The sequence below is a fragment of the Apteryx mantelli genome, chromosome 1 (assembly GCF_036417845.1).
Source record: "Apteryx mantelli isolate bAptMan1 chromosome 1, bAptMan1.hap1, whole genome shotgun sequence".
NCBI classification, from domain to species: Eukaryota; Metazoa; Chordata; class Aves; order Apterygiformes; family Apterygidae; genus Apteryx; species Apteryx mantelli.
The window spans coordinates 157,410,241-157,425,898 of record NC_089978.1 but is presented as its reverse complement, the minus strand read 5'-3'; the positions used below and the strand labels follow the sequence as shown (position 1 = coordinate 157,425,898).

The window sequence follows — 15,658 nt, the reverse complement described above, 5'->3', positions numbered from 1 at the left end:
TAACTGGTGGCTCATTGCCATTACATGGATTATTTACACAGGCTATTAAGAGACATTTTGGCTGCACCAAGCATGCTGATGCCAGACTTACTTCCTCAGGCCTGGAATTGCAGCATTCAGGAGTGAGGCAAACTCTGGCTAAGGGCTTGGCAACCTGGCACCGCAGTCCTCTCAACAGGGCAAGTCAGTTGTCCTCCAAATTTTGGTCAGCTGTGGCAGTCCCTATTCCTGCTCTCCCACACTGTGAATTAAACTTGGGTCTGATAATCCAGTGGTGAGTGACAGGCACTTTGATCTCACTCTCAGGTGACAGCTCTCTCTATATTCACAGATGCAGCCCTCCTCCCCTGCACCTGGTGGCCTCTGGTTCTCACCCACCGCGTGGAGCATTTTGTCTCTGCTCAAACCAGCCAGGCGGTCCGGCAAATCCTAGTGGCAGCTCTGTTGCTAAGAGAAGTAATTTGAGTGGGTTGCATGCTAGCTTTCAGTCTGAAATGTCATCTCTGAGGCATAATCTTTTATTTAGGTAAATATAGTAGTAAGAAAAGCCACAGCAAGAGTACTCAGGGCAGTATTCTCTCTAGCCTGGCTTAGCAAATTGTGTGGAGAAGCAATTAAAGCTTTGCTTGTAGCAGAGCAGGAGGAGAAGGAAATCTCTCCATTTATGGAGAAGTCGTCCTTGTATCATTCTATTAAGGTTTTAAGATGTGTGCTTTGGGTTCTCAGGCTGTTAATTTCTCTTTTCTAGATGAAACCACTGAGCCAGAAAGTTCTTCCAGAGATTAAGTTGGAGCCACATGAAGTGGATCAGTTCCTGAACCTGTCTTCTAAGGAAGGTCTGTTAATTAACAACCCAAGATGCACCAGAGATGGCCAGAAAGCAGAACGAACATACTTTACTCTGATTAAATATTTGGCTTTCTTGTTCTCCATGTTAATCTTTAGGCTGAAGCCCTTGCCTTCTAGGGATTTGACTCAGGCTGCTAAAGAAACCAGCCTCTGTCTGACCTATTTATACATTTTCCTTCCATGCTCATCACAAAGAAAATGATCTCTTTTTTGTCTGTAACTTATTAACAATTGTACAGTCTCTGGAGGGAGCTTGAATCCTTAAAGCGTGGGATTATTTAGGCTAGAAAAGAGATGGATTTGTGGAGACTTTAATGAGGGATAGAAATTATGAAGAGCATAAGTGGAAACTTTTCTGTTTTAACCACTTTGTCTTGTGATAGGAAAGCAAGGATGTGAGTTTATATGAAACTAAAAGTTAATATGCTAAAAACAGATCTGTTTGTTTTAGTGGAGTTTCTTAAAAACCATCTGGGTCCCTTTGGGCTTAAGGAATGTACAAATGAGGGAGGAGGAGAGATGATCCCTGTCCTGGAAATACAGCACAACTTGGTGGCACGTAATCTGTTAACCCAAGAAAAGATCGAAAGAACCAAATATTTCGGCTAAAGTTTGAGAAAATAATTGCATCTCAGTTAGGAACACTTGATGTTTTGTTAGTGAATTTATTTATGTAGATAAGTATAACTGCTCTAGGGAATGAAGCAAATGGCTTAGCAGCTGAGAAAAGGGAAGATTTATCCGGACCCAGGGCATAGATAGGATTGCTGAGTTTGTGGCATTAAGGGCCTTTCTGTCTTCTTAGTGTGTATCATCTTCTGGCAACCGCTAGAGTTAAGATGCTAAACCAAAAGGAGCTCATGTTTAATAGCTTTTTTGTTACTATTTTTCTTCTTTCCTCCCCCACCACCCATTTGATCTTTTCGACTCAAATTCCCAATGCGTAAAAGGAGTGGAAGGTGGCAAATCCAGCTGTGCATCTTCCTCCTCCCGCTTGATTGCTGTAAATTTATATCAGAGAAATAATGACTTAGTTTTGGACATCTGCTAAGTTGCCCAAGTAATGTGGGTAGGTGAGACATTGCACTGTTTCTCTTAGTCCAGGCCTGTCTGGTTGTAAGCAGCACTTGGGTTGCCAGTTCTAGCATAGATTCTTTTGGCTGCAAGTGCAGCAGAGGTTTGCTCATGGCACTGGCCAGCACAATATGAGAGCAGTTCCTGTGGTGGTGACCTGTGCTGTACCTGCTCCATCAGCACATTAAAGCCTTCGCTGTCACTGTGTTGTTACTACTTCCCAGTCCTGCCAATCCATCAGGTCTTTAGGAGGCAGAGTATTTCTTTCCTCCCTGTTCATATAACAACTAGCACATGATGCATGCTCTCGAAAAATACTTGTTTAATTCATAGCAAAGTTAGAAAAGACTACTGTTTTGGGAGATAAAGCACACTGGTTAATGAGCCCTCTCTGCTAATGCTGCTTTCTAGGGGTGGGGGACTGGTACTGGAGAGTTACACTTCCACCTCAAAGCATTTGAGAAGAAGCCTAAGTGTAGAGAGAAATTACTGGAGCAGATATGCAGAGCTCTGCTCTGCCTATTGTACCTAAAGATTACTGCTGCTTTTTATTTCTCCTTTGGAGCCCTGTGTGATGTGTGTGCTCTGAGAACCTTTGGAGTTACCACTTGATCTGTCTTTTAGCAGACTTACTTCTGGGAGCCGGGTGGTGATGGTGGCAGTTCTGGTGGAAGTTTGAAGTAGCACCTCAAAATCTTGTGTTGTATTTCTCTCTTGCCATTCAGCAGTGGATCCTCTGCATTTACCTCCAACCCCTCCCAGCAGCCATGGCAGTGACTCTGAGGGTGGGCAGAGCCCAGCTAGGTCTCTCCCTCCTTCAAGCCCAATCCAGCTACAAGCCACGGCTAAAGTGACATCACGTACAGCTTCAGCGCTCTCCAATTCCCCTCTCCTGACTGCACCACATGTGAGTTGGGCTGGCTTTTTCCAGCTTTTTTTTTTTTTTTTTTTTTAATCTCTGCAGAACTCCAGATCCAGTAATTCTTGCTCACTTGTCTATTCTCTTCCTACAGTGAATGGCCTGTGCCTTTCCTCTAAGTTGAGACAGGGATGCAAAGTGTTATGTGGCTTCTCTTATCATGGGTTGTGTTTTGCATGAGGGCCCAGCCCTCCTAGGGTCTCCTGTCCCTGGCATCTGTCTTACTGTCCTCCTGTCTTGGAGAGCAAGTGGTGATCTTTAGGGAGGGATTTTCAGTAGTGCTTCTCACTTGTCTCTTTCCTCATTTGAACTGAGGGGAATTTTATTGTTGGCTTCAGTGTGTGCAGACCTGGGTCAAAAGCAACTGTTTTGAGGGAATCCTGTCCTAAATGTTCAGTCTCTTAACGCAAGCTATCTAAAAGGTCTTACCCTTCCATACATTCCCATCTGCAAGGAGCTACTGTGGTAGTATGCAGAGTCCCCTCTGAAACAGGAGAGCTGCTGTCTTTCTTTCCTCATACCTTTTTCTCTAGGGCTCTGTACACTTACTGTTCAACTGTTTCATTTCTGTGACACTTGCAGAAATTACAGGGGACTGGCCCACTCATCTTGACAGAGGAGGAGAAGAGGACACTGATAGCAGAGGGGTACCCAATCCCTACTAAACTGCCCCTGACAAAAGCAGAGGAAAAAGTGCTGAAGAAAATCCGCAGGAAAATAAAGAACAAGGTAAATGTTAGTCTAGCAGCTTTGCTGGGTAATGTCTACTCATCCTTTGTTAAAAAAATGCTGCAGTAATTATGCAGTAATGGTCTGTAGTACTGTTGAATGCTGTAAGAAGGTTTTTAATAAAAGTGTTTGCCTTTGTTTCTAAACACATCCATCAAATTGTCTATCCCTGTGATAGTGCCTTTCTGTCTAGGTATGTACCTGAACATGTGAACAATAGAGTATTTAGCAAGTTGGGTCTTCAGTCACTGTTGCCTGGCTCCATTTTAAAAACAGTATAATATTTTCCCTTAGGTATAGACCTCTCTGTTCTTTCCATGGTGATGAAGGTGTTCTTGTCCATTGTTCAAGGTTTTAAAATCTGATGTACTTCTGTGCCCTTGTCTTCTGATTACTAAATTCCATGACCTTCAAATGAATGGTAGATGCCAGGCTCTGAAATGCCTTACGAGTCTTCTCGTTCTTCCAACATGGGGAAGAGCTAGTGATGGGGAGGAAAACAGTTTTTCAGACCTGGCCAGCTCACTTGTTCTGGTTAACACATTCAGTTGTTGGTTTTACAGATAAAGGTGTTTGCCTGCACTGAATTAGAATTTGCTCCTGCAGTGTAATTTTCCAAAATTTTTGAAAGTGATCTTACGCATTTTATGTACCACTTTTGCAGAATCAGTGTCCTTTAGATTGGAGGGGATCTCTGGAGGTCATCTGGTTCAACCCCTTGCTCAGAGCAGGGTCAACTTAGATCAAGTTGCTTAGAGATTTGTCCAGTGAAGCCCCCCAAAGGGTGTAGAGTCCTCAGCCTGTCTGGGCAACCTGTTCCTATATTTGACCAGTGGAAAAAAAATGTTCTTAATTGGAATTTCCCGTGTTGCAACTTGCATTTGATGCCTCTTGTTTGATTGCTGTGCCCCTCTGAGAAGACTCTGGCTTCGTCTTCACTGCCCTCTTGCACTAGATACTTGAAGATGGCAAGAGAATCTCCCCTTAGCTTTCTCTTAAATCTGAACAAATGCAGCTTTCTCAGCCTCTCCTCATATTGTGTGCTCCAGCACACTTCTTACAATGGTTACCCTCCTCTGGACTTGCTCCAGTATGTCCAAAATATTTATTTCAGCGCCTAGAACTGGACGCAGTACTCGAGCTGTGGTCTTGCAACTGCTGAATAGACAGGAAAGATCACTTCCCTCAGTCTACTGGCTACAGTCTTGCTGCTATAGCCCAGAATGCTGTTGGCCTACTTTGCCATGGGAGCCACACTCCTGACTCATGTTTGGCATGTTGTCCATCAGGACCCCCAGGTCCTTTTCTACACAACTGCTTTCTAGTCCATGCATGTTTTTTTCCTGTCCCAGGTGCTGGGCTTTGTTCTGGGATCATCTTCTAGTTCTTTTAGTACTTGTCCTAAGATCTCTCCAGATGAATCTGATTTACTGCTGAAGGTAAGGTCTGTAAGAGCAGGGAATGATTCTTTTCTTACTCCTGAGAGGAGCAATCTTGCTTCAGGATGTGGAAACAGACCAAGTCAACGCTTTGCTTGCCAGAAATAGAAATAAGAATAGCAGAGGCTTGAATCTAATAATGTCAGGGCTTTTTACCAGTTTATTAATTTGTCTCTGCTGCCTTTTTTTCTATGCAAATATTTGGTGTTTTTTCTCCTTTTTTTTCTTCTTAGATCTCTGCTCAGGAAAGTAGAAGAAAAAAGAAAGAATACATGGACAGCCTGGAAAAAAAGTAAGCCAACCTCCTTCCTGTTTCAAATGGGCCAATAACACCAGTTGCTGGAATGGGAAGGGATCCAGCTGTTGATGCTGGGACTATTTCATGCACAAAGTGCCAGCTGCCACCTCGTGGCTGTGACTGAGAAAAGGCCCTTCCTTTGGCTTCTGCTTGTACACGTGCTGGGGTGGTGCACATGTAACCATGTCTACCTCAAAGACATTGCTAAAGTGCTGGCAAAGACCTTAAAACTTAAATAAGGAAAGACCCATCTGCTGTTGGCCTCCACCTCGTGTGACTCTGTTGGCCTCGGGGGCAGGCAATGTCCATGGAAAGGTAGCTTCAAAATGAATTCGTTCTGTCTTTTAGTGCAGATCAAGATAGAAATAGGAAGTGGGTGAGTCAAGAGTCTTGGGGGAGTAAACAGGAATAAGGAAAACAGCCTTGTGATCCATCAGCTTCCTTTAGCAAGAAGGACCCAAACCCCCAGTTAGTGATTTATAGCCCAAATTAATCTTTCTTCCAAGAAACAAATTTTTATTTTGTTTTTTTTTCTTATGCCCTTCACCAGATGGATCTGTTAAACCCTGTGTACCATCTTTGGTGATAACCTTGATGTAATTTCCTTTTGTTCTTCTTAATATCCTTAGGAAAGAGCCTCACTTTCTCAGACTTTTGTGGAACTCCACTGTACACATACAGATAACAAAGCTGTTTCCCTGTTACCTTTTTCTTTCTTGAAGCTATTCAGGCTGGTCATATTTTCAGAGTCCCATATTTTTACTTGAACTTCTTTTGTTGCATGTCATGTGATAACCTCCTTTAGTTAGGAGGTTTCCAGGGCCAGTGTGGAAAAGAAAAATGCTCTCTTGGATATGAGTCTTCTGGCTTATTAACTCCTATAAACTTGAAATTCAAGGATCCAAATTCAGAAGCATGGCATTTGTTAAATTGCATGGTGCCTCATCTTAACAATGAAATGCACATATGGCACACCCTTACACAACATACCTGCTAACAGCATACATGTAGCATGCTCTGTGACTTCTAAAGTCCCTGTCCCATGGCATAATACACAGGGAAAATCCAAGCAGGGTCTTTGCCCTTTCTATTCCAAGGGGCAAAGGGTAGTTACAGCCCATTCTGAAAGTGTTAGACCTACTGTGACATAGTTCGGAGCACTGTAAGGAGATGCTATACACCCAGTAGTATCTTTTGCAATGTCTTTTACACCATGAAGTATGATTAAAGCATCTGAGTAAAGTTGGTTGGTGTAGCTTTTCATTAAATGTAGGCAAGACCATAAATGTCTCTGTGAAAGCGAGTTCAATTTGTTTCAAAATCTGTTTTTAAAGTATAATAGATGTCTGGTTTTAAATTTATCCTTTTTTCCCTTGTGTTGTCTCCAGAGTTGAGACCTGTTCAAATGAAAATAGTGAGCTGCGTAAGAAGGTCGAAGTCCTGGAGAATACTAACAGGTAAAGTATGAGGGCACTAGAGCAAAACTGTAGCATTACAATGAAAGGTGAAAATGTGAAAGTTAATTGTTCACTTGAAACATGCGTTGTGCTCAAGAAACCTCTCACCACCTTTCTTTGGATTCTTCCACTTCCCAAGAAAAAATTATTAGTGATAGATAACAAAAAAATGCAACTCAACTCTCCAAATTGCCTTTTGTCAGAGAAAGACTGTCTTGACAGGAAGCCTCAGGAGGAAAGGCCTTGACCTGGACTGTGACCCTGAGTTCTGGAGTGCAGGAACTCTGAAGCTCAAGAGTCATTTATTAGTTTGTTCTTTTGGACTACTCGATATCATTGCGATTATTGTGGATCTTTTTAATCATCCAACACGCCAGAGCTGCTTTCATTTCAGGAAGTGCAACTTCCTTTGGGTAGAGAATCAACTTCTTGTTTCTTCATTTCTGATCAGCGGGCTTATATAAATGGGTGACTCAATAGTGGCTTTCTCAAAGGACATGTAGCAGAATATTTTCAACAGTTCAGCTTTTAATAGGATGTTAGCTGACAGAGGGGAGTGTCAGTCATGGTTTATGCTCAGTGTGCTCTGTAATGATAGCAAATTCCAATGAGTAACTACTAGATGAGCCCACTGTAAATACTTTCATGGTTGGAGGCATTTGTAGTAATGGTTGAATATTACCATTGAACATGATGTTAGCACTAAGTGTAGGAGGAGGCTGGGTTTTGAAGATAAGACCCACGATCATGAAAAATGGCCCTAGAGTTTGTCTGGCAGCCAGCGTATTGTTAATTGAGTGGCATGTGTTGTTTCTAATCTCTGGATCCAATCTCCAGATCCAGTCTCTAATTTCACGGAGCCAGACCCTGTAGCACTGTAATTTGCTGGAGGGCGTCTCCCACACACTGCTCGTGCATGAAGACATCTGCTGCTTGTTTGAAGAGAACCAAGCCATTTCTGTCTCTTCTTTGAGCATCTTCCTGCAGTGTTTTACATACAAGAACGAGAAATTGCTGTGTAGGTGTGGAGTAGGGCTGTAAGTCCCAGTATCTGTCCTAGTAGGTGCTGAAACCAGCTGCTGTAGGAAAGGGTGCAAAAGTCGTAAAGTGAGCAGCTATGGATGAACCACTCAGTGACAACATATTGGCAAGCCTCGAGAATTGTTCTCCCCATTACACTTTGGCTAAATTTGGCCTGCTTTTTCCATCTCTTGAGTTGCTGCAAATGCAGTCATGAAAACAGCTCTGTTGGTATTGTCCTTCCTTTTAGACCAAACCTTTAGCATCTTCTGTATTATTTGATAATCTTAATTCTGTCATGCCAAATACTCTAAAAATATTTAGCTACCTAAGTGCTATTATCTTTGAATCCTTCATACTCTGGGCCTATAGAATGAGTCGCATTGTTTTCTTTCCTCTACAATAGCACTGATACTGATATGTAATCTCCTGCAGAGAAGCAGATGTTCCTGCCCCACTGCACAGTAATTCTTGTATTTTGTGGCAATGCTGGTTTGGCTATTTAGATAAAAAGTGTATCTAAAAACTTTAAGGTTGCAAACTGAAGTACTCAGAAATTTGTAAAAATTTCATCAAGTCTTGAATTACATAACACTACTTTCTTTTTTTAATGCCCCACTCTCATTTAGAGTATATTTATGCAGTCTTTTCGTCTCATTCAGAGAATGGTTTCAGGCCCCTGCTTAATGTACATCATCCACTTCCTAAAGCTGTGTTAGCAGCATCCTATAGCTGGTAATTCTACTTCCTATTTACAGCCAAGGATCAAAGCTTGAAGAAGTGAAGGTCAAAACTATGCAGTGTTAGTTTTTTCTTGGGTGCCTAAATTTAAACGTTTATGACCTGATCTTTTCAAAGTACCTAGCACACAGTTATATACACAGACATATCTTATTTAATATGCCCAAAGAGCCCCAGTTGACTTCAGTTGCAGTTTTGAGTGTTTAAGGCATTAAAAAATTAAGATATGATTGAAAATATCACGTAAAAATAGATACAATAAAAGAACAGCTATAGTGTTTGTGTAAAAAACAAAACAAAACAACAGCACACAAAACAAACAAACAAAAAACAAATAAAGAGACCCTGAGAGGGGAAGGAGGATAACAGGAAAGTAACAAATGTGATTACATGTAAAAATGTTCATGCATTTAGTGTGCACAAAGGACAAAGCTTTTTTTTTTTTTTTTTTTTTTTCTTCCCTCCCCCTTGCTGAAAAATTGGGCTACAGCTGCTCACCTAAAGGTTCTTGACCCTTTATGTGCAGTCAGTTGCGATGGCGTTTTTATAGTCTGGCTGGAGTTGTGAGGAATTGAAGAGGAATTTCCAAAACATACCACTCTGGAACAACAGAATTTCCTTTCAGTATATACAATTAATTTTTCTGAGCATATCATTCTTCTATATATAGAATGTATTTTATACGGATACATACCTAAGACTGCAGGGAAAATCCTGCTTAAAATTCAAAATCTGGCTCCAAAGCCTTGAAAGCACTAGAATTTCTCCTGACAAAAATACATTCCTACATTATTCTGAGTAACATGAAAGATTTTAGCAGAATCCCCTAAGACTATGCCTTAGCCTGAAATTCTGGATCAGAAAAATTTTCCTGTAAAATGTGCAAGTTTGGCCAAATAATTTGCACCTGGAAGCATCTGCCTGGACATCCTTGCTTCTTAAAAGGCAAGGCGGGAGGCTGGAGATCAAGATGCAGGAGAGTTTTTAATCCTTATTATTGTGAGTGGGCGACTGCAGCATTTTTGGCATCTTCTGTATTAGAACACTAGCATATGTTTCCTCTCCTAATTTATGTGACTCAGTCCCTTGAAAGAAACCCATCCAAGTTCCTTTCTAGACAATTTTTTCAAAACTAAGTACATTACTGCTTGCATAACACTTATGTCCTGTAGCTGCAAATGAGCCAGGATCTCATTGGTTTGGGTAGCATCAGAAGCTGTGGGACCGTGCTGTCCTAGAAAGCCTAAACAGAAGGACAAAGGGTAGGAGAAGCAGCTGGCACCAAGAGTTGAGTTGACTTGTCCCTATCACAAAGAAGGCTCAACCTGCTTAGGTGGCGGCACTAGAACTGAAAGCAGAAACTGCCAATGGCCTAGGGGTTTGAATACACTCTCTGATACCAGCAGGTTGTCTGGCTAGGAGCCGTGGCTATTTGGGCTTAAAGGCAGTATTGAAACGCTGGATATTATGTGCATGACATATGAGAAGTAGTGTTGTTTTCATTTCTATTAAGTTTGTATTTATCAATATATTTATTGATGATCACTCTCCTAGAGAAGTGATAGAAATAGCATCGAATCTAGTGTACAGTTGAGAGGAGTGTAAATATCATTGTCAGAGAGGGACAGTGCATGTAAGTAGCTGCTAGGGTTGTGCTCAAATACAGTAATGAAAAGCAAGTTGTGTAGCTCTCCTCTCTGACAGGGGCTTGCCGGGGACCATTGCTAAAGGCAGTGGTTTTATAAAAACAATTGTGATGCTCTTCCATTTCTCAGGTTCCTTCCCAAACCATTGGTATAATTCCCAGTCATCTAGAAATCAAATTGCATATCAGTGTGACCAGTGGTTTATCAGCACCAGAGCTGCCAGTCCTCACTGATTTACGTGGTATTTCCTTCATCTGATGCTGGTAAAGCAAATTTTACCAAATCTTTCCCAAGGAGTAAAGGGTTTGGATTTAAGTTACAACGAGACATCTTGCTCCTCACTTCAGACCACCCTCATAATAGTTGACAGAGCTTGGAAGCCCTAGAGCAACTGCTTGTTTTTAATGGAGCAGGCCAGTGTTTTTATGCTGGAAAATCTTTGAAAAATTGCTGATTTTTTTTTTTCCCTCTCTTTTTTAATTCGAATGAGAAACTTGTGGAATTTTTTTCTTTGAAATATTCTAGTCTTTCATGGAAAACCTCATGTTGAGATTTGCTCCCCTTCCTACAAATAGAAAAGGCAGAGAAGGAAAGAGTCTTTTGAGCTGGAAGAAAGAATTGTTTTTCTTCCTTTTTAATATATGAAAACTAGGTTTAGTTCCATCACAAAGTAGATATATTATCTGAAAAACCTTCATCAAAATAAACATTGTTTTCCCCCCAGAAGCTTTCTTTTTTGTTTAAATCAATATTGGCTTTTAAATATAAACACTGAATTGAGGAAGCCTCCCAGGTGGTTAGGTCCTGCAGTGACAAATTTTCCTCTCCTCAATGAAAGTGTCACTGGAAGCAGAGGGGAAGCCTTGACTTGTTTCTTACTTTGGTAGTGAAAGGAGCTCTTCTGAAGATAAATATGTGGATGTGCACATGAAATCAAGACATCACAGACAATGGATTTGCTGGCAGAGTGTGGAAGGGAGAGCAGGAGTCTTCAGTCACTTTACAGTTTTCCTATGAGGTGCTTCCATTGGCAGAGAAAAGCGTGAAAGCATGTTCACACCTCCTATGGAGGTGACCCTCTAGTTGAATATCACTGGGAAATGTGTCAGACACAGTGAAAATAATCCCTGTGGGTGCAAGCCCCCTGACGCATGCTGCCTTGGGATTGCATTTTCTCCTCTTAGAATTTAGCCATAGGCAGTATGTTTCACTTAAAAGCGTTCTTGGCCTTCCTGCTGACAGTTAGAGCATCTTGATATAACTTGCCCCTGTTCTTAAAAGCACAGAACTGCTCCTTTACCCTCTTGTCTTAGCACATCTTGTCCCTGCAGCCTTGCAGTCACAATGAAAGCAACTTTTCTGGGGGTGGGGAGCCGTTTTGGCCTTGGAATCCACAGTCTTCCAGCAGTTCAGAAGTAAATATAAATTAAAAGCACAAAAGAGTGCCCTGTTTTGCTGATGGTGGGGTAAACCAGGGCTGCTGTGTCGTCTCTGAACAAATGAACTTGTATCTTCTGTTGCCTCAGTTCTTGCTCTTAGTTTGAAAATGCACCTGTATAGCATGTCAGCTCTCAAACATTGAGTCCTTGTCTGCTGAGAAGAAGTCAGTAGCTCTGCTCAGACAGATAAACGACATGAGGGAGAAAGATCTGTTATGTGAATCTCGTTGATAAAGAAGGTGGGGATGAATCTTCTTGTGTGTGGTATAGGAGACCTCAAAGCACCTGCATAAGCATGAGGTGGAGGAATTACACTTCCAAATCCAGAGCATTCTGGAATCCAGCACTCTGGGCCCACTCTGCCCAGCAGGATTTTTAAATTGGATGCAAAAAGAGTTGAGCAAAATGAGGAGAAATGCCTCTCTGTTGATTTCCGCGCCAGCCATTAGCTGTTTTCTCACTGACACCTCCACAAAAAGTGGCAAGAGTGATCCGCATTTCAAGTCTGCTGCTGCTGCCAGCCCCCGAACTGGGGGGGAGGAGTGCTCCTTCCTCCTCGTTCTGCAGAGCTATTTTGTGTTGAGCCCAGTGACTCAGGCCTGGAACAGGGGGAAGATTTAGTCTTTTATAATAGCACAGAAATTGCACTGTTAAAAAGTCATTGCTGTATAACATAGCTGTTGGCATATGGTGGGAATGTTGTATGTGGCTTATTCTGTGCCAGAAAATCATATATACCGTGTGTGCCAGTCTGACTTTGCAAACCCTCAGCCATGTAATTGGTGGTAAGAGGGACTGGGGAGAGATGTAGAAGAGAGAAGGGAATTAGAATGGTCTCATTTACATGATGGAAAGTGTCTTCACCTCTTAATTTGCCTGTGGTCTCTCTACCTGTAAATAAAGGACTGAATTAGGCAAAACACTTTCTTTTTAATAGTGAGTTGCAGAGTACACCATGCTCTCAAGAGCATGCAAGACATCTTTCCTTAGTAAGTTGAGAAGAACCTGCTGGCCCAGATAAATCTGTGCCATGAGCATGCCTTGTGCTTGTTTCAGAATGCATTCCTGAAGTCCTTGAATTCATTAAACCCTAATTAGCAGCGATCATTGATGATTAAAAAAAGTGTATAATAATGGGCAGACAAGTGTATATTGAGCTGTAAAGGCACCTCTGGGTCTGTCCTACAATTAGCTTTTAGCAAGTCCAGTCTTAAAATAATCCTTCCATTTTCTCTGACATGCTGACCTTGCCTCTTGCTCTAGCATTTGACATCGCAGTCTTCAAAGCGGTTGCATGGAATTTGGTGGGGGTTACCCTCTGCATAGGTAGGGCGGCTTGCAGGAGGAGTGAAAAGTAAAATTGGAAACAAACAGCAAAGTTAACATCTTGATGAAAACTTGTACTATATTTGACTGTGTTGAGGGCAGGCATTTGGGTTACTCCTTCTCTATTAAAAAGCTTTTTATCAAAGAAAAATGGGAACTGTTGGGAAAACCCTGTATCAGTCATTCTTTTGAGAACATTTTCCATTTCAGTGACTAGCATCCTGACTGTAGTAACTGATGATGATACAACAGAAAAAAACATCCAGAAAGATGGAATAATATTCTCTGGGTCCAGAACTGTTGACTCTGACTACAACAGAGTTCCCATTGTGGATGGCACCTCAGAAAAGTGTAGTCAGAGTGGCCACTTCAAGTATCTGTTATTTTGTAAACTCTTGGAGTATTTAGCAGGTAGTAATGAAGTACTTTATTTAATAGATAAATTTATGGAAAATGAAGGCTGTGGTTATGTCTGGTTTTAAATTCTTTTCAAAGAAAAGAGCAGGTTTTCAGAGAAAGGTGTATGTGTACCTATACCATCAGTTAAGAGTAGTTATAAACCTGCTTCTGCTCCTTTTGAAATGATGGCAAAACTCATGTTGAATTCATGGCATAGAACCAGGTTGTATAGGCAGCTAGTCCATTGCACATATAGCAGTTTCAGTTGTTTGTACATTTACCAGAATCTATTTCTGGAAAAAAACTGTAAATACAGTTTTTATTTATGAATAAGACACTTCTGAAGCAACAAAAGAATTAATTTTTCAGGGATGTCAGTTGTGCAAAATGATCTTTTTTGAAAGGTCTAGTGCTAACACATGTAAAAAATTTTGTAAAGTTAAAAACATTGCTTCCTTCTAATTTCAAGGAGAAGATTTTAATTAGTTGTACCTTATCATAAATGCTGTATTATTGCCAGGCATGTAAATTGAAGTGAAAAGCTGTTTAACCAGCAAATAGATCAGTATGTTTGATGTTCATGTCTGTGTCATCTTTGATTTTCAGAACGCTTCTGCAGCAGTTGCAGAGACTCCAAGCCATGGTCGCTGGGAAAGTGTCCCGTTCGTGTAAGGCAGCTAGCACACAGACAGGGACCTGTCTTATGGTGAGTGTCTCTAAAGCTGGGAATTGTAGGGCAATAAGAGGGCTTTCCACTGCTCAGAGGCCTATCACCTGTTCTGCTAAGCCCCTCACTTTCAAATTCTCAGATTGGGCGACTTTTCTTGATAGTTTGACAATTAATTTTGAGTTAGGTGAGAAACCTGTCTCCTGAAGATTAATGGTTATGGGAAGGCATTAAATTCTGGAGGAAATGTGGCCTATGCTTTTGATTGGGTGCTGCAGTGATAAAAGAAGAAATGCTGCTCCTCTGAGTGACTTGTTTTATTATTTCTTACAATATTGTATGTGAGAAACAGTGTCCACAGTTGTAAAGGGAAAATGAGGGTGCCCTTTGATGCTCAGTTCTTTTGATACCAGTAAAAATAAACTTTATCATCCAAATAAAATTATGACTAAGGCTGTAAATCTACCTCTGGCCTATTTCAGTAACAGTAGTCAGAATAAGAAAAGGATCAGAATGAAAGTCTGCCCTTCTCAAACTCAGCCAGCAAGTTCCCTTTATGCTAGAGCTATAAATTGAAGGAAATGATTTTCAAGGCCTGTGCTGTTCTTCTAGGCTGCCAGCCTCTCTGTTTATGTCACTTTGAAGCGAGAGTGGGGCCAACAGCAGAAATAACCTTGGAAATGCCCGACAGTATCTGTAAAACACACATGGCAGTTGTGTCTGCTTTTCAACTTTGGGAGCAAATAAGGCAACAGGCCAAAACGATGGCAGATATGGAAAATAAACTCCAACATTGAAATCTGCCTTTTAGAACACTAAATCGTTATTGTATATGTGCCTTTGCTAAGAGACACTGTATGTAGCAATGGAAATAGCCTCAAATGATTGGTTTTAAAACGGTGTCAGATCTGTTTTGCATTGATTCTTAGTTTTGATGTGTGTGTGGGCCACGAATGAGTCCACTCACCTCTTGTGCTTCCTCCCTTTGCCAGATGGTGGTGCTGTGCTTTGCAGTAGTTTTTGGCAGCTTCTCTCAGAGCTACGGGCCCTATCCGTCTGCCACAAAGATGGTGTTGCCCAGGCAGCATTCCTCGCCAGAGTCGTACACAGACTCCATTGGTAAGTGACAACCACCCCAGTCTTGCTCATTGCTTGGTTCACCTTTTGGCCCTTGTTTCCCACACTGCCACCCCTGCATCCCCTGAAGGACATCTTGCTTTTCTACTCTTTTGCTGGCTGTATGCTGTTGGTCCCTGTTGCTCTTCTAACTAGGCTGGAGGTGGGATTCCTCGTGGGGAACCTCTGGGCTCCAGTTTGCTCCGTGGTCTGAATAATTGCTGTTGCCGGTTGGGAAATGTCCTTCCTTTGCCTCAAGTCGGAGGGTGAGCAGCAGAGCCTGTTGTGGCTCAGCCTGCCCTTTCACTTGGGGCCCATGCAGTGTGGTGACAGAGTTTGGCCTTAGGTGCTTGGAGTGGTTGCATGTCTTTGCCAAAGCAGAATAGCTTGGCAAGCTGTGCTGATGGCAGTAGATTTCATAAAGATGGGCAAAGCCTTGCCCCGCTAGCCTGCTTGGTACTTCTGTTTAAAGCATCTTTGTTTCTGTTGTGGAACTAAAGCTAGTAGTCGGTATAAGGTAGCAGGAGAGTTTGATTTCT

The 15,658-nt window shown here is 41.8% G+C and overlaps 1 protein-coding gene across 2 annotated transcripts in view; it reads left to right on the top strand.

The window, feature by feature from the left end:
• Positions 1-15,658, top strand: part of CREB3L2 (cAMP responsive element binding protein 3 like 2) — an 84,885-nt gene that overhangs the window by 60,781 nt on the left and 8,446 nt on the right. The window contains exons 4-10 of one of the 2 annotated variants that reach the window (XM_067307824.1): positions 749-836; positions 2,652-2,830; positions 3,425-3,571; positions 5,244-5,302; positions 6,697-6,765; positions 13,943-14,042; positions 14,996-15,122. In XM_067307824.1, the coding sequence (XP_067163925.1) occupies positions 749-836; positions 2,652-2,830; positions 3,425-3,571; positions 5,244-5,302; positions 6,697-6,765; positions 13,943-14,042; positions 14,996-15,122 (769 nt within the window). Of the gene's footprint in view, positions 1-748; positions 837-2,648; positions 2,831-3,424; positions 3,572-5,243; positions 5,303-6,696; positions 6,766-13,942; positions 14,043-14,995; positions 15,123-15,658 lie in introns of both variants that reach the window. The other variant, XM_067307816.1, reaches the window with a different exon arrangement.